General features: G+C 44.5%; 1 protein-coding gene across 2 annotated transcripts in view; it reads right to left on the minus strand.

Moving 5' to 3' along the window:
* Dfna5 (deafness, autosomal dominant 5) overlaps window positions 1–14,226 on the minus strand; it is a gene marked incomplete at its 5' end in the record, with an annotated part of 60,707 nt that extends 46,481 nt beyond the window's left edge. Inside the window, 2 exon segments of one of the 2 annotated variants that reach the window (XM_013510600.1) lie at window positions 9,818–10,010; window positions 13,998–14,226. In XM_013510600.1, coding sequence (XP_013366054.1) covers window positions 9,818–10,010; window positions 13,998–14,208 — 404 coding nt within the window. 2 annotated transcript variants of the gene reach the window in all.
* Window positions 14,227–14,672: the final 446 nt, after the last annotated feature.

Raw genomic sequence — 14,672 nt, forward strand, 5'->3', positions numbered from 1 at the left:
AAAAAAAAAAAAAAAAAAAAAAAAAATGGCAAATAGATGCAAACTGCCTAAGACAGAATATCTCGGTCATATAGGCAGAGACTTTATAGATAAAAACCAGTATATTAGCACATGCATGGAACAAGCTCTTTCTAATATTCTCTCCCTACTGTTGTACAGAATTCCATCCTCCAGCCAATCACTATAAATTGATTCAGTTGAGTACAGTTCAGGTACCGGCTCATGCCCACTGGAGCACACACAAGAGAAGCAGCATCTCTGGTTGCGTACCCATAACTGAGGAAGAGGAAGGGCTGAAGGAGGGTTGTTAGCATTCTAAATGACTTTGCAGGACTGCAAAACATCCTAAGGAGAATCCACTGCAACACTGGAAATTGTTCTAAGTCAGTGTAAAAGTGTTTGAAATGGAAAAAAAAAAAAAAAAAAAAAAAAAAACCTAGAACACTCCAGAACTCTACTGCTTAAAATTCCCACTGCCCTCGAGAACCCTTAGCCCAAACACTAAAGGACAGGAGGGAAACATCCCTGGAGGAATGTAACTTTCTTCTTCATCCGATGACAGTCCCAGGCTGGCAGGGCCCAGCTGAACCCTGTGAGGTCCTGCAGGAGTGGCTCCACCACATCAGGGAACAGAAGCTTATCCAAGGGCAGGGCCCATCCTACATGCAAACTCAGGATCACAAGCAGAGGCCAAACACCCCAACTCAGACAAGCCCCCACGAAATTCTTAACTGGGCTGCAGAGGTAGGAAGTGGACAGGCAGGCATCCCCGGATTCTGTTTCCCAGGACAGTGCTGCCACCTTTTGGAAGTTGAATGCTGGACAAATTTTACCATCTTCAGCTAGAAGAGGAGACCTCATGTGGACAGAGGGGAAGATAATTACCCAGCAACATGGACTGCTCATTTGACTCTTTGCAGAACAGTCTCTGGAGGAAACCCTTTCCCATCTCCTCCCTAGTCACTGCTGTCAGACCTCAAGCAGCCCCAGGAGAGTCTGGGACCTCCTCTGGGGGGCGTCCTCAGATACAGACCCCGAATAGTGCTAGGGAGAGGGACCCTGGCTCTGACCTCCCTGCAGCAGGGCCCACTGAGTGGGGAAGCCAGGCATATTTCAGTGCAACCTGTTCACCTTAATCCTACGTAACTTGTATGCACGGCTGAGAGTTTAAGAAGTAAAGACATTTAAAACCCTGGATTAGGGATTTCTATGATGAAGAAAATAGAGCCTCAGAGGGGTTGAAGACAGTAACCAAAGTCACACAGCCAAGAATCTTAGCCTGATCTCTCGCGAAGCCTCACCGGGCCACCACCTCCCCAACGCTGCTGTCACCTTCTACCCTTTTACCCTTCTACTTCTGGCTGCACTTTTCCTTTGGCCGCACTAGGAACGCCACCTTGAACTCCTCTGTGAACGCCTGTACTACTCTGTGCATTTCCACAAGTGGTGCTGGAGACCACGCCCTGGGCAAGAGCAGGGTGCAAAAAGGGGGGCCCAGGCTCCCAAGGCAGCTGTCCGCTCCCAGGCCCAAACCTAATGAAGCTGCTTGCCCTCCCCGCTGAGGCTTTTCCATGTTCTCTATTTCTAACCTTTCAAAAGCCAAAGTGCAAGCTCACAGAGAATTCCAGAGAAGACCTGTAACATCTAACAATATGCTTTCTTTTCCAAAGCATAAAGGCACTGCCTGGGATCCCTCCTGCACAGACAAGGAGAGGTGTACTCTCTCGGACAAGCCACCACATCCCATGTTCACCAACTTCCAAGAATAATTAAGTCCTTTTATGCCCCAGACACTGCGCCAGATGAACAAGGCCACACCAGTCACTGCAGTCACACTCCTCATACGATAACCCTGGAGAATAACATCTCTTAGAGGAAGGTTTTGATGGAGTCCTGAGCAGGCTCTTTAAAACCCAGGGCCCACCATGACGCAGGAGGAATCAGTCTTTGTGGGGCCTGCTGTAGAGAACTTGCACAACTCAAAGGAGCCCAGGGGATCATCTAGTTCTGAGGTGAAGAACAAGTTCACTCTCAGGTCTCACCTCTGATGCAGTGACTGCCGCCCAGCAGCAGAGAGAGGATTCTAACAGAGTCAGCACAATTATCTTAGTAATCATATATATATAATATATATTTATATTCCTTCTTTGCTCCTTGTTTCGCTTCTTGTAATTTCAGCTACCTGTAGTCAACTCAGTCCAAAAATGTCAAATGAAAAATTCCAGAAATAACTCAAAAATCTTAAACTGCACGCTATTCTGGCAGTGTGATGAATCATCCTTTGTAGAATGTGTTCATAATATATATGCTACTCGCTCATTGGTCCCTTAGGAGCTGTCTCAGCTATCAGATCAGCTATCACAGTGTTTGCGTTCAAATAACCTTTATTTGACTTAATAATGGCCCCAAACCTTAAAAAGAGTGCTTCTTCTAAGTGAAAAGGTGAAAGTTCTTGACTTAATACAAAAACAAAAAGCATGCTAAAGGTGCTAAGACCTACGATAAAACAAGTTATGTATAAAATTCTAAGAAGGAAAAAAATTCACACTAATGTTGCTGTCAGATCTCAAGCTGCAAAAGTTATAGGCACAGCACTCTAAGTCTATTACCATTCCTCTCACTTCAGCTGTGCGTGTCAGCAGAAAAGCAAGCACAGGACAATATGACATCCTGAGGGACAGAGGGGGAGCCACACTCCTATAATGTCAATTACAGCGCACTGTTATAATTGTTCTACTTTATTATTAGTTATTTTTATTTATATCTTACTAGGACTAATTTATAAATTAAATATTATCAGAGGTATATATTGGAAAAACATAGAATATACAAAGTTTGTTACCATCGTCTGTTTCCGGTATCCACTGAAGTCTTGTACCATATCCCTGGAGGTAAGTGGGGATTACCGAAGTGAGAAAGGCCCCTCACCCCATAGGATTAAGATGAAAATGTCAAGATTGTAAACTGCAGGAAAAACCAAAATCTGGGCACAACATATTGCTAACTGCACATGACTAGGCCATCGCCACACTGCACCTGCCCTACCTGCGTCCACGTTCATCTCTAATACCCTATCATAACCATACACAACCCTCCAAGAAGACAGAAAGGGGAGAAATGACTAAGAAATTATTGATGCTTCACCTCTTGACAGAATGATTCATTAACTGCCACCCCACGATGAGACGCAGCAAGCTGAAAGCTGAGAAACCAAAGAAAGGATGCTGATGCAGAGAGGTGAATCCATACAGCAGCTCTTGGAAAGTATGTTTCCTCTCCAAGTTACAGACTGAAAAAAATCAGGTGTGGACCTGGCCTGAAGAGTCCAGGCAAACTCACTTCTGAATTTGAGGCTCCTTCAATGGGAAATGAAGACAAACCAATCATTCTTTCTACCACGCAGTGTTCAGCATGCTGCAGGCGCTGTGCCCGAGCCCACGGGAAAGAGGCATGTTCAGGAGGGCTGGCGGGACACGCGGGCATCTTGGCAGACCTTGTCCACAGCGCTTAGTGCCGCCCCAGGGGAACGGGGTGGAGGGAGCACCTGAGGGGGGTGGGTCTCTAGCTACAAACGAAGTGTGCAAGGCAGCCTGTGTGCTTTCCAGACGCTCCATGGCACAGCTGCACAGCCAGGCCAGCCTCCCTTTGAGGGAGCACAGGCTGCCCCTAGAGCAAGGATCCTGCGACTTTCACCAAAGGTCCCTGTCATTCCGTGTTGGGGCTCAGAATCGAGACTCTGAAGTTCCCCGTGTCCTCTACGGAGGTGGGTGCTGCGAATGCACTGGTCAGAAACCTGAGCACCTCACATCACCCTGTTCCTGCGGCTCTGCATTTCCCCCGCAGGGTCTCAGCATGCTAAGTCGCACCTTTCCTGCCCGGAGCCCTGGCCTCCTCCAGCTTCCTGACCTAGTGCCATCTGGACAAAGTGATTCCACCAGTAACCACTCGATACTACACTTGATAGGAACTCGCCCTGCACCATGCTGTGTTCTACAGAACTGCACCTAACTCTCACAGGGACACGGATCCACTTTGCTAATGAAATCCTGGGCAATGAAGGCAGAAAAGAGACGGCTCCGAAGCTCTGGTTTATAGAAAAAGAACTTTTATGAAGCCAGGTGGGAGGTGGCTTATTTGTATTTGTTATATTACTCCTTAAATCTTCTGTGTTGTTCAAGTTTTTATTTTAAAACAGCCTGAAAAATATGAAAAATAAATTAAAAGTATGAGCCTGAAGTTTTACTATCTTGCAATTGGTCTACAAATACCTCCAGCCACCAACTGCAGGAGAAGAGCATGAAGAGGCAGCCAGCCTCACCCACCGTAGACCTCTGGGTGCCCTCGCCGGCCCACAGGCTGCCAGCGAGAAGAAACAGGGCCAAAAGAGGACAGGAAGGGAGGAGATTCGGGAAAGTCGTCGTCTGAGCACAGAGCCAGAATCTTCACACCGACAGGCACAAACTTTCTTCAAAAATAATGAAGCCAGCACTGAGCACAGTACAAGCCAACTGGGATGATTTTCTAATGCTCTGCCGGTCACAGGGAAACCGATTCGGTAGAAAAGAAGGCTAGTTCAAACACTGCTGTTTGGGTACTTTTGTTTTGCTTTATTGTTGTTTTTCAAGAAAGACGAAGCTAGCCCTCAGAAGCCTGAGGCAGGAGGATCACAAGTTCAACACCAACCCGAACTAAAGCCCTCACATCCCTTGCCTTGAAAATCTCCCAAATAAAATAAGAGCTATTGGCATATCGAAACGCTGCTCATGAGAACTACTGCAACACTGTTTAAAAGGTCAAACAGCCATACAAAGAGTAGCACTTTTAAACATATATGAATATATATATAGAGAGAGAGAGAAAGAGAGAGAGAGAGAGAGAGAGAGAGAGAGAGAGAGAGAGGCTGGCAATGCTTCTTTAGGTTCTTTTCCTGCTATTGGTGGCTGGAGGTATCTATAGACCAATTGAAAGATGGTAAAACTTCAGGTTCATATTTTTATTTTTTTATTTCTAATATATATGTAAAACTTATGGAAATTGGGAATATTTAAATACAATAGGACACTGAGTGTCATTTTAAAATATTCTAAATAATTATGAAGATTTATTATTGTCACACCACTGCTTTCATGATGTATCGGTTTCACATATCTAATCTGGAATTCTGTGTGAAAAACCAAGCTTCTAATTACCATATACAGCATAGGTAGACAAATGTAACCTGCTCACCAAAGTGCTTTATAACGTGAGAAAGGATTGAAGTGGGACTGGCCTTATGGTAATATCCACCTCAACCACCTAGTAGCTGGGAAAGCCCAAAATGGTGCTAATACAGGAGATGGGGTGTGGGACCTGCCAATGACAAGATCCCAGGGCAAAGCATGATGGCTCATGCCTGTAATCCCAGCACTCAGGAGGCTGAGACAGTGAGTCGCAGATCACCAGGAGTTCAAGGCCAGCCTAGCAACACAGTGAGTTCAAAGCCAGCCTGAGCTACATGGTGAGACCCTGTCTCAACAAAACAAAACAAACAAAAGATCTCGGGGCAACACCAGGACTCCATATATAGAACTTGCCAGCCCCCATGAGATGGTTTACCGGACATCATGAGAAGTTTGATATTGTGAATTCCCACACAGCCCACTTATATTTTTGCTTTTACTTTCTTTTTCTCTTATTCTGCCCAAATTCACTCCGCAGAGTGCTTTTCTCCCATATGCATTCACCCCTCACTTCTCATATACATGTTTTGGCACTGTTTTGGGCTTCCCTGGTCCAATTCTTTGTTTCAGGCAAGAAGGACCTGCAGTACCTTTGACTGGAGTACCTTTCACTTCTAAGCAAACTACCCGATAACAGCACCACGGCTGGAAAACGGCTGGAACCCAGGTCCAGAATTCAAGGAAAAGTTGCAGATATGTGTACTCCAGGGTCTACTCACATTGAGACAGCCAGGAGTTCAACGAGTCCAACTATCTCACGTATAGCCAGGGAAACTGAGGCCAAAGGCTGGTGTGACTCACCAAGTCCATGTAAGTTATTTATGAGGAATAAATTTCCCCAGGCCCAAGAGATTAGAAGCAATGAACCAACTGCAGATGATATGTGGCTGCTGGGGGTTTTTTTCCTTTTTTTTTTTTTTTTTTGAGACAAGGTTTTTGAACTCATGGCAATCTTCCTGCCTCAGCCTCCCAAGTGCTGGGATTACAGGTGTGCACCACCACACCCAGCAGTGGCTATTATACTTAAAGTAGTGACAAATGGCATCTGATGATGGAAGAAAAGGTCTGTAACACGTGTTACAGAATACTACTAGATGTTAAGACTAAAGCATGAATCTGAGCCATTATAAGAACTCTCAGTAAATGTCTTCTCTTACTCCTCCTTCTTCTTCAAAAAACAAAGTATGTAATATGTCTTAGACTGGTTTCCATCATGAATGCTTAAAACAAACCTATTCCTTCAAAGGAATCAGTCCAAATCCCTGGAAGGTGAATTCTAGTGGAAAATTTCTGTGCCTCAAAACACTAGATAAATGTCATACATCCACGTGCTTGTTTTTTCAAGGCTAGATGAAGTTTATTTTTGAGATATGTACACTTTTCACAGACAATAAATCAATACTGGGGGTTTATTTCATTTTGGTTTTTTTTTCTTGTTTTTTTTTTTTTTGCACTGCTGCAGATCAAACCCAGGACCTCATGCATGTAGACAAGTGCTCTCCCACTGAGCTATATCCCCAGACCTAATACTCAGATTTTTGAGAGCTTAAATAACTTGTATAGAGATGATAACTTATCTAAATGACCTGAAATAAAAATGACTGACTGCAAGTAAACTGTGCAGAGAACAGAGTACATAAGCATCACCAGTCACCACTCCCAAGGCCACATGTGTATCAACAGCACCTTATCAATCCTGATGATGTTATGGAGTCCAAAGTTAGGCAGATGATGGATAAGAATTTATTACTCCAGCGGGAGTCAGAAGAATGCTACCTTTCCTGATGCCCATCCCAGGATAAGGAGAGTCATTCTTTCCCTCCCCTTCTCTGTAGCTCACCTTTAGCTCTTAGCACCATAACAAAGATGATATGATCCACCCCAGGCACCTCAGGCATTTCAATGTTTTCTTTGGACCTGGGGGGTGGAACCCAGGGCCTTGGGTGCATTCTACACACACATTCTCCCACTGAGCTACACACCCAGCTCTTGACACTTATTCTTCAGCACGCTCCTGGGCTGCCACTCCCCAGCCACCCCTCCCCGCTCACCTCCGCAATTAACAGTATCCCTGAAGAGTCTCCCAAAGCGATGCATCCCTGGGTCTGGCCCCGCTGGGTGCACAAGCCTCATCATTTCCCTGTGCCTGCTCAGGACAGGGCAGATTCTACTCTCCACCAGACACCTTCGCAGGGGCTCAGATGCATGCCTCCACCTGTACACTCTGTGCTGTCATTGTAACTGCGTTTTCCTCTGCCAATTTCCTTTCTTCACAGTCACTTTAAGCACGATTTAGAGGAAAGAACAGGAGGGTTGGAGACAGGAGATCTAGAGCGGAATCCCAGCTCCAGCACCCAGCTGAGCTCCGTGCCTAGAAGCAAGTTATTTTGCCTTCCTGAGCCTGAGCTCTCTCACAAGCTGAAGACAGCTGTGCAGAAGAAACAAGATGATGCACATAAACCACCCGGCACACAGTAGGTGTTCCACACATGTTCCATTCCTTCCCCCACTTACAGCTGCTGGCTCCAGACTCTTTCTCCTCAGACTGTTTTCACTCATCTCCCCTCCCCATATGCTTCCAAGTTAGCAAGGGCTTCTACACCTGGATCATGAAGCGTGTTTTAAAACCTGTATCAGAAAATGTGATTAAGGGCCGGGGCTACAGCTCAGTGGTACAGCTCCTGCCTGGCAAGCACGAGGTCCTTAGTTCAATACCCGATACCCGCCCCCCTAAAAAAATTCAGAAAATGTGATTATAGAGCACTGCCCAACTATGGCTCTTGAAACAGAAATAACGTGACTTCAAAAAATCATTAAAAGGGGCTATGTAAAGACTAAGGGAGCAAAGAAGAAACCCCAGACTCCCTCACCTTTCTGTTCTCCTTCCCCAGTGGAAAGTGTCACCAGACTTTGCAGTTACATTTTACATCAGATAGGCAAGTACTTTTCTAATGTGTGTCAGCATTGTAGTACAGAATAAAAATGCTTCTCTAGCAAAAAAAAACAGCAATAAGGAAAATGAAGATCATGACAGCCGGAGCTATGGGTGACTGCTTTCCACCTGGGGCCTCCAAAGAGCACTTAAAGTTCTCTGACCAGAAGGGGAACTCCTGGTGGCCTCCTAATTCCATGGAATCAGAGTCCCAGAAGGAACCAGGGGCCACACATACGTGACTGTGGTCTTTCGATGCCATTAACCCTGGGCGGTTACTGGAGAGGTGTATCAGCTTTGAAGACCACAGTTGCCCAGTCTGTACAAAATCCACCCACCAAATTCTTGATAAGCGTGTTTTATGGTATTTTATAAATTTTTAAACATAATTTTGCTTAATGAGCACAGAGTCCATATTTTATATTTTAGAAGAATATTGCAAAAGAGGAGATAAGCCACCCATATTTAAATTCAAGTGACGTTTCGCTTAATTCATTTGCATTGGAACCTTCTATCTTAAAAGGAAAAAAAAGTGATAAAATTACACATGAAGATGCACATATGGTACTGTATAAAGTGAAATACCATCTCAATAGCTTATTGCAATAACTTCTCAGCTGGGCTCCTGGCTTCTGTCCATCCAGTTTTTTCTCAACCCAGGGGCCAGACTGATCCTTCTGAAAGGTCACTTCTCTGCTCAGAATTCCCTCAGGCCTTCCCATCTCACTCCCGTAAGTGTGAGCGTCTCTCCAATGGTCTTTGAGATCCTGCTGGACTCGCTGCCCTGCTGTCTCCCATCCTTCACCGGCTTACATGGCTCCAGCCACCCTGACCACCATGTGCAACATCTTTCTACTGTCTCTCTCTCATACTTTTCCCCTTGCCCAGTGCCCCATGCTCATTCCCAACTCCTTTTGGCCTATCTAATGCCACCTTCTCAGAATGCCTTCTCTGGTCACGCTGTGTAAAATCATAGCCCCCATTCCTAGCATACCCCCCATAGTTTTTTCTATCCCACCAATCCCATCAACCTACAGAACATTTTAGTTATGTATTTCGTGTCTTTCCCCACTAGAATGTAGCACAGGAATTATGGCACTGTGTTCGCTGTAGTATCCTCAGCACACAGATGATGCGTAGTACCCACTCCATAAAACTACTTATTGAATGTTGAATAAACATAAGGTAAAATAGCAATGTGCTATCCTGGGATGGAGGGTGTCTACGGAAAGCCAAGTGAGTCAGTGTGGGGTTCTCTTCAAGATGTCAAAGCTGAAAAGCAACTCTTCCTCTGGAGTCCCTCCCTTCCTCTCTCCCTTATCAGGAAAGGATGAACAGCCAGACAGGGGCTGTAATTTTCCTGCTTCCACCATTAGTGTTCAAAAATGCAGGACTTAGCCTTTCTATGTTGGCATTTTATAATTCATAGGACTGAAGGAAGCAGGAATTTTCCTGAAATAACATCCTTTCAAAGTGCTTCCACCTTGAGGCTAAGAACGGTCAAGGAGTTCTAGAATACAGAATGTGTTCAGAACAATTGGCATTCAATAAATATGTGTTGGCTGGCAAAGGTTGCATCTGTCACCCTTTTAACAAAGGTCCGAGGGAATGACCTTTAAACATGAGATGTGTCAAAACCCAAGATGCCGAACAGAATTCCTCTTACCTCTCCACGGAGTCTCTGATAAGCTGCTGCAAATCCACCTCCTGCTTCCGCAGGGTCCCGAAGGAAGACTGGCTCTCCACCAGGCCTTTGCCTCCCACGTTCAGCTTGACCTTGCCCAGAGCAGTCTCAATGCTCCCACTCACGTGGTTCTCAAACTTGCCCTCGTACTTCACGAAGTCCGACTCCACGACCACTGGAACAAACGGAGCACAGGAACCTGAAGACAACAAGGCCACCTTTGTGTCTTGGGTCACCTGGCTTCCTGCAGAGCCTTGGGAATCACCGGCCAGCAGCCAAATGAAAACAGAGCAAAAGAAAATAGAAAATAGAGCGTGCCGCCTGCCCAAGTGCTGAGCAAGGGCGCGCCCCAGACTGCCAGGGCTTACTCTCTTGCTTTTATGTATTGTCATTTTTCAATTCCAACATGTATGGAAAGTACAAAAAAAAAATCTGTACAATTCAGCAAATCATTTCAAAGTGAACATCTCTTTAACCACCACCTGTTGAAGAATTAGACCATTTTAAATGTGTGCTTTGCCAGGGAACAGGCTGGAAAGGAGCCCCACTAGACGCACCCCCAAGGAATGCACCTGGTGCGTCCACCTGGACCTCGCCTTGGGCATCATGGACATTGGGCCTTCCTGCCTACCAGCCTTGGAGAACAATGTCCTGGCCCTCATTACCGCCTCCCATGTTACATTTTCCTATCCGCCCTCTAGCCTGTCACTGATTCCTTATCATGCCATTCCTAATCTCTTCCTGCTAAAATCTGCTGACATGCCTGGCCTCCCAGTCACCATCCTGAAGCACATTAGCCCCAGACTCTCTCCCTCCTTCCTTCCCGGCTTCCCAGATGCTAAGGAATATGCCACTGCTGCCCACTCTCCCAGCTTCAGCTGAGTCAACTGAGAACTGCCATGCTCTGCATCTGGCCAGACCAAGTGACAGCTATCAAAATGCCTTCGAGATCCCTTTGTATCTGAACCCTAAAGATGACTCTCAAGACCTCACACAAACTGCCAGCCTTCACATGTCTCTAGGTTTCTACTGTTCCCTCTCATTTTTTTTTATCCCCTGGTGGTGGGTATTGAGCTCAGGGCCTCACAATGCTAAGCATGCACTCTACCACTGAGCTACACCCCAAGGTCACTTTTCTCATTTCTAATCCACCCAGGTACAACCCTAAAAATACTCTCAACTATCACACTCAGTAAAGCTATATTAAGAGGCTGCTGGGAGCCAGGTAGTACATGGCCGTAATCCTAGTACTTGGAATGTTGAAGCAAAACAATTGCTTGAACCTATAAGTTTGAGACCTGCCTGGGCAACACAGTGAGACCACATTTCAAAAAAACTCCTGCTAGAAACTTCACAATTGCCTTTTCCCTTCACCGTAGCCCAAGGCTCACCTGAGCTCCCGGATGCCCTTCTCAAAGGACTGGAAACCACCAGTCCGAAAACATTCTTGCCATCTGCACACTGCCCCAACAGCTGTATTTCTTTGACTCTAGTCAAGAAAACCCATTCCTTGGCCACCATTAATAAGCAATCTCATTATCTTTGCAGCCTACATCGCCTTCACCCACTGAACTACCACCAAGAATAGGAAAGGCTGAGAAGAAGCTTCTTCTAGTTAACATCCTGTAGGTTGCAAACACTTTGAGAAGCTTTGGGAGGTAGGATGGAATGGATATGATGACCCTAAGATTATCTCCCTACTCTAATATCACTAAATGGGAGACCTTGGATAACATTCATCTCCCTGAACTTCAGACTTTCCTATGTAATTAGAGATCATTAATGACACCTACCTCATGGATGCTTTTGCCAGGTACAGAGCTTGGCATGCAACAAGTGCTTGATCCATGGATTTGGACCACAGTAACATCCTTTTCTGATAAACAGCATAGTCCTAGGCTCTACAAGGCTCTACAAAAATTCTATCTTCAGAATTCTATCTACAGTTCTGGCCTCAGTCAGACTTCTACCACTGCTGAAAACTCTGTCCCCAAAGTTAAATCATACCCCATAGGGACTATCAAGACTTTGTGAACTCTCAAATGCCACCTTTTGTCTTCAGTGACTGCAACTGAGTCTGCATGTTTTTTCAAGACACCGCAAAGGAAGCATTTCAACATTACAAAGCAGAGAAATTCCATTACTCAGGGGCTTGTGGTCTAGCTTGTGAATTCTTCTCTCCCTTGCTTCCCCTTACATTTAGTTATTTTACCATTCAGTAGAAGTTCTGCCAGGATGTACATAAGTCTGGGGATGGGCTGCTATAAAATTCATATTGATTCATTCTCCCACTGTTCAGCAGCCCCAATAAGCTCACTGGCTTGTTCAGAAGAAAATTTGGAAACTCGAATGATGTCCCCTATCTCTTTTTCCCTTGATTAAAGATGGAATCACAAAGCTAGGGAATTTTGGAGCCACAAGAAGACTGAGATATCATTTCACCCAATAAAAAATGATGATACTTTCACAAATCACCACGCTCCAAAAAGTAGAATGGCAGTGAGTACAGAGTCTGCAAAAAGTTTCCAACCTCTGGTCCAATCAATTGTTTAAAAAAAAAAAACCAACCGTGGGACAGAGGATATAGTTTAATAACAAAGGGTTTGCCTAGCATGTGAAAGGCCCTGGGTTCAACTGGCAGCACCACACACATCCCACATACACACACACACACACACACACACACACACACAGAAATATTCTTTGCTGCCTTATTAAAGTATATAAAAACTGTTTTTAGTGTTTCTAATTCTGTTTTTAAAAACTTAAATGCAAAAGCCAAGCATCATTAATAGCAAACGCCTATAATCCCAGCACTCAGGAGGCTAAAGCAAGAACAGCCTAGGCAACACAGTGAGACCCCTGTATCTAAAACAATAGCAATTTTTTTTAATTAAAGGGGAAAGATAGACATGATGATGCATGCCTGTAATCCCAGCACTTGGGAGGCTGAGGCAAGAGGATCATGCCATGAGTTCAAGGCTAGTCTGGGCTACATAGTGAGTTCAAGGCAGGCCTGAACTATATAGCAAGGCCCTGTCTCAAAAATTAAACAAATAAATAAATGGCAAAGAAATAAAGACTATAATCCAAGTGTTCAGGAAAATTAATAAGTGAAGGTAGATTTTGTTGATTAGTTTTCTCTTCTGTCTCTTACTGTATTTTACAGAAACACAGACAGGTACCATTTAACAAGTTCTGAGAAATGCATCACTAGGCAATTTCATCACTGCGCCAAAATCATAGAGCTACGTACACAAACTAAGACAGCTAGGATGTCACTGGGCTACATCATCTTAAGGGACCATCACTTTGCAGCCCATCTTTGTCTGAACTATGCCATGTACAACTGTACCAGAGTGCACTTGTATCCGATCCACTGTTGCGGTCTGTCTGCGGGCAGCTCTCAAGCCCCCGACTTCCTCTTCTTCTTCCACTGCACATCTGGACAAACTGATAAGAAAGCCTGGGTGCTCCCAATATGTGTGCCAGTGAAAGTTACACCACACAAACCCCAACCCAATACAGACAGGAATGCTCCACCCATTAATCACAGTAACAGCTGAGCTCCTTACCTCCTCTCGCTGTAGCCACTTTACACCAGCTTGGGAGCCTGCTTTATGTTCTCCAGAAAGTATCACTGTGTGAGTAATAACACTATTCACACTCTCTTCATCAGTACGTGGCATCATCCATCTCAACAGGGAACCAAATTCTGAGCAGGGCAACCATTCCACTTATGCTAAGTATCTACAGGGGCATTACCCCCCTACACTGGGGATTGAACCTAAAGAGCTCTGACATACATCGTTAGCCTTTCTTATGTCTTTATTTTTAGATAAGAGTCTCCCTGAATTACCCAGACTTGCATCCAACTTTCAACCTTCCTGCCTCAGCCTCCTGAGTGGCTGGGATTACACATATGCACCATCATGGCTAGCATGATTGACCTTTATACCAAAACTGGAAAAATGAACCTATAACTTTTCATGTCAAGCACACAGAAGTTCATGCATTTTAAGAAAAGATATATTTTTGAGACAGCGTGCAAAGAAAAAGAAGAATTCATTACAATCTATCACCTCAATTCTAGACAACACATGTCTAAAAGATCCATCTTCTGTTCCAGAACCAATTATAGAATATACACAAGAAAACATACCTGGACTCAGAAGCTGGTCCTCTGTGAGTACATCTCCAAGGGTGACAGATAAAAACTGGTACTTAGGTCTTTGCCAGCACCAATATCTCTTCTTTTTGGTCACCAGACTTAGAAGATGTAGCTTATCAGAGTCGTTCAAGTTTGATACTGAAATCAGGTTACCACCAGCATCAACTTCCTTAAGAAAATTCCTTGTTGCCTTGGCAAACATTTTGAGGCTCCAGATGACCTGAAAAAATTAAGTTATCCTAAAATCAAATATGAGGTTTTTCTTTTGTATCTTTATTGCTAAAATTATCATTTCTTTCTAATCTCAACAGTTCACATGAAGCAGTATCTCCTCCCTAGGCAACCCCCTAATTTGAGTTCAGCTGATGACAAAGAAATTAAATGAGATAGTGGAAAAGAATACGTGCATTAGTCAGGGTCACTGAATTATGCTTCAAAAACAAACAAACAAAACCCCAAATCTTGATGATTTACAATAAAGATGCATTTTTTTTTCCTAAAGTGTGACTATCAAGGGGGAATGTGTTAGGGGCAAGAGAGATTTGTTTATTGTAGTCATTCAGAAAATCGGACCAAAGAGAAAGACACCATGTTGAACAATTCAGTCATTATATAACAGGAAAGAAAGTTCTGGAACTTCTCACACCAGCAATTAAATGCTATAGC

Source organism: Chinchilla lanigera, unplaced genomic scaffold (assembly GCF_000276665.1).
Source record: "Chinchilla lanigera isolate Chin_1 unplaced genomic scaffold, ChiLan1.0 scaffold00009, whole genome shotgun sequence".
Lineage (NCBI taxonomy): Eukaryota > Metazoa > Chordata > Mammalia > Rodentia > Chinchillidae > Chinchilla > Chinchilla lanigera.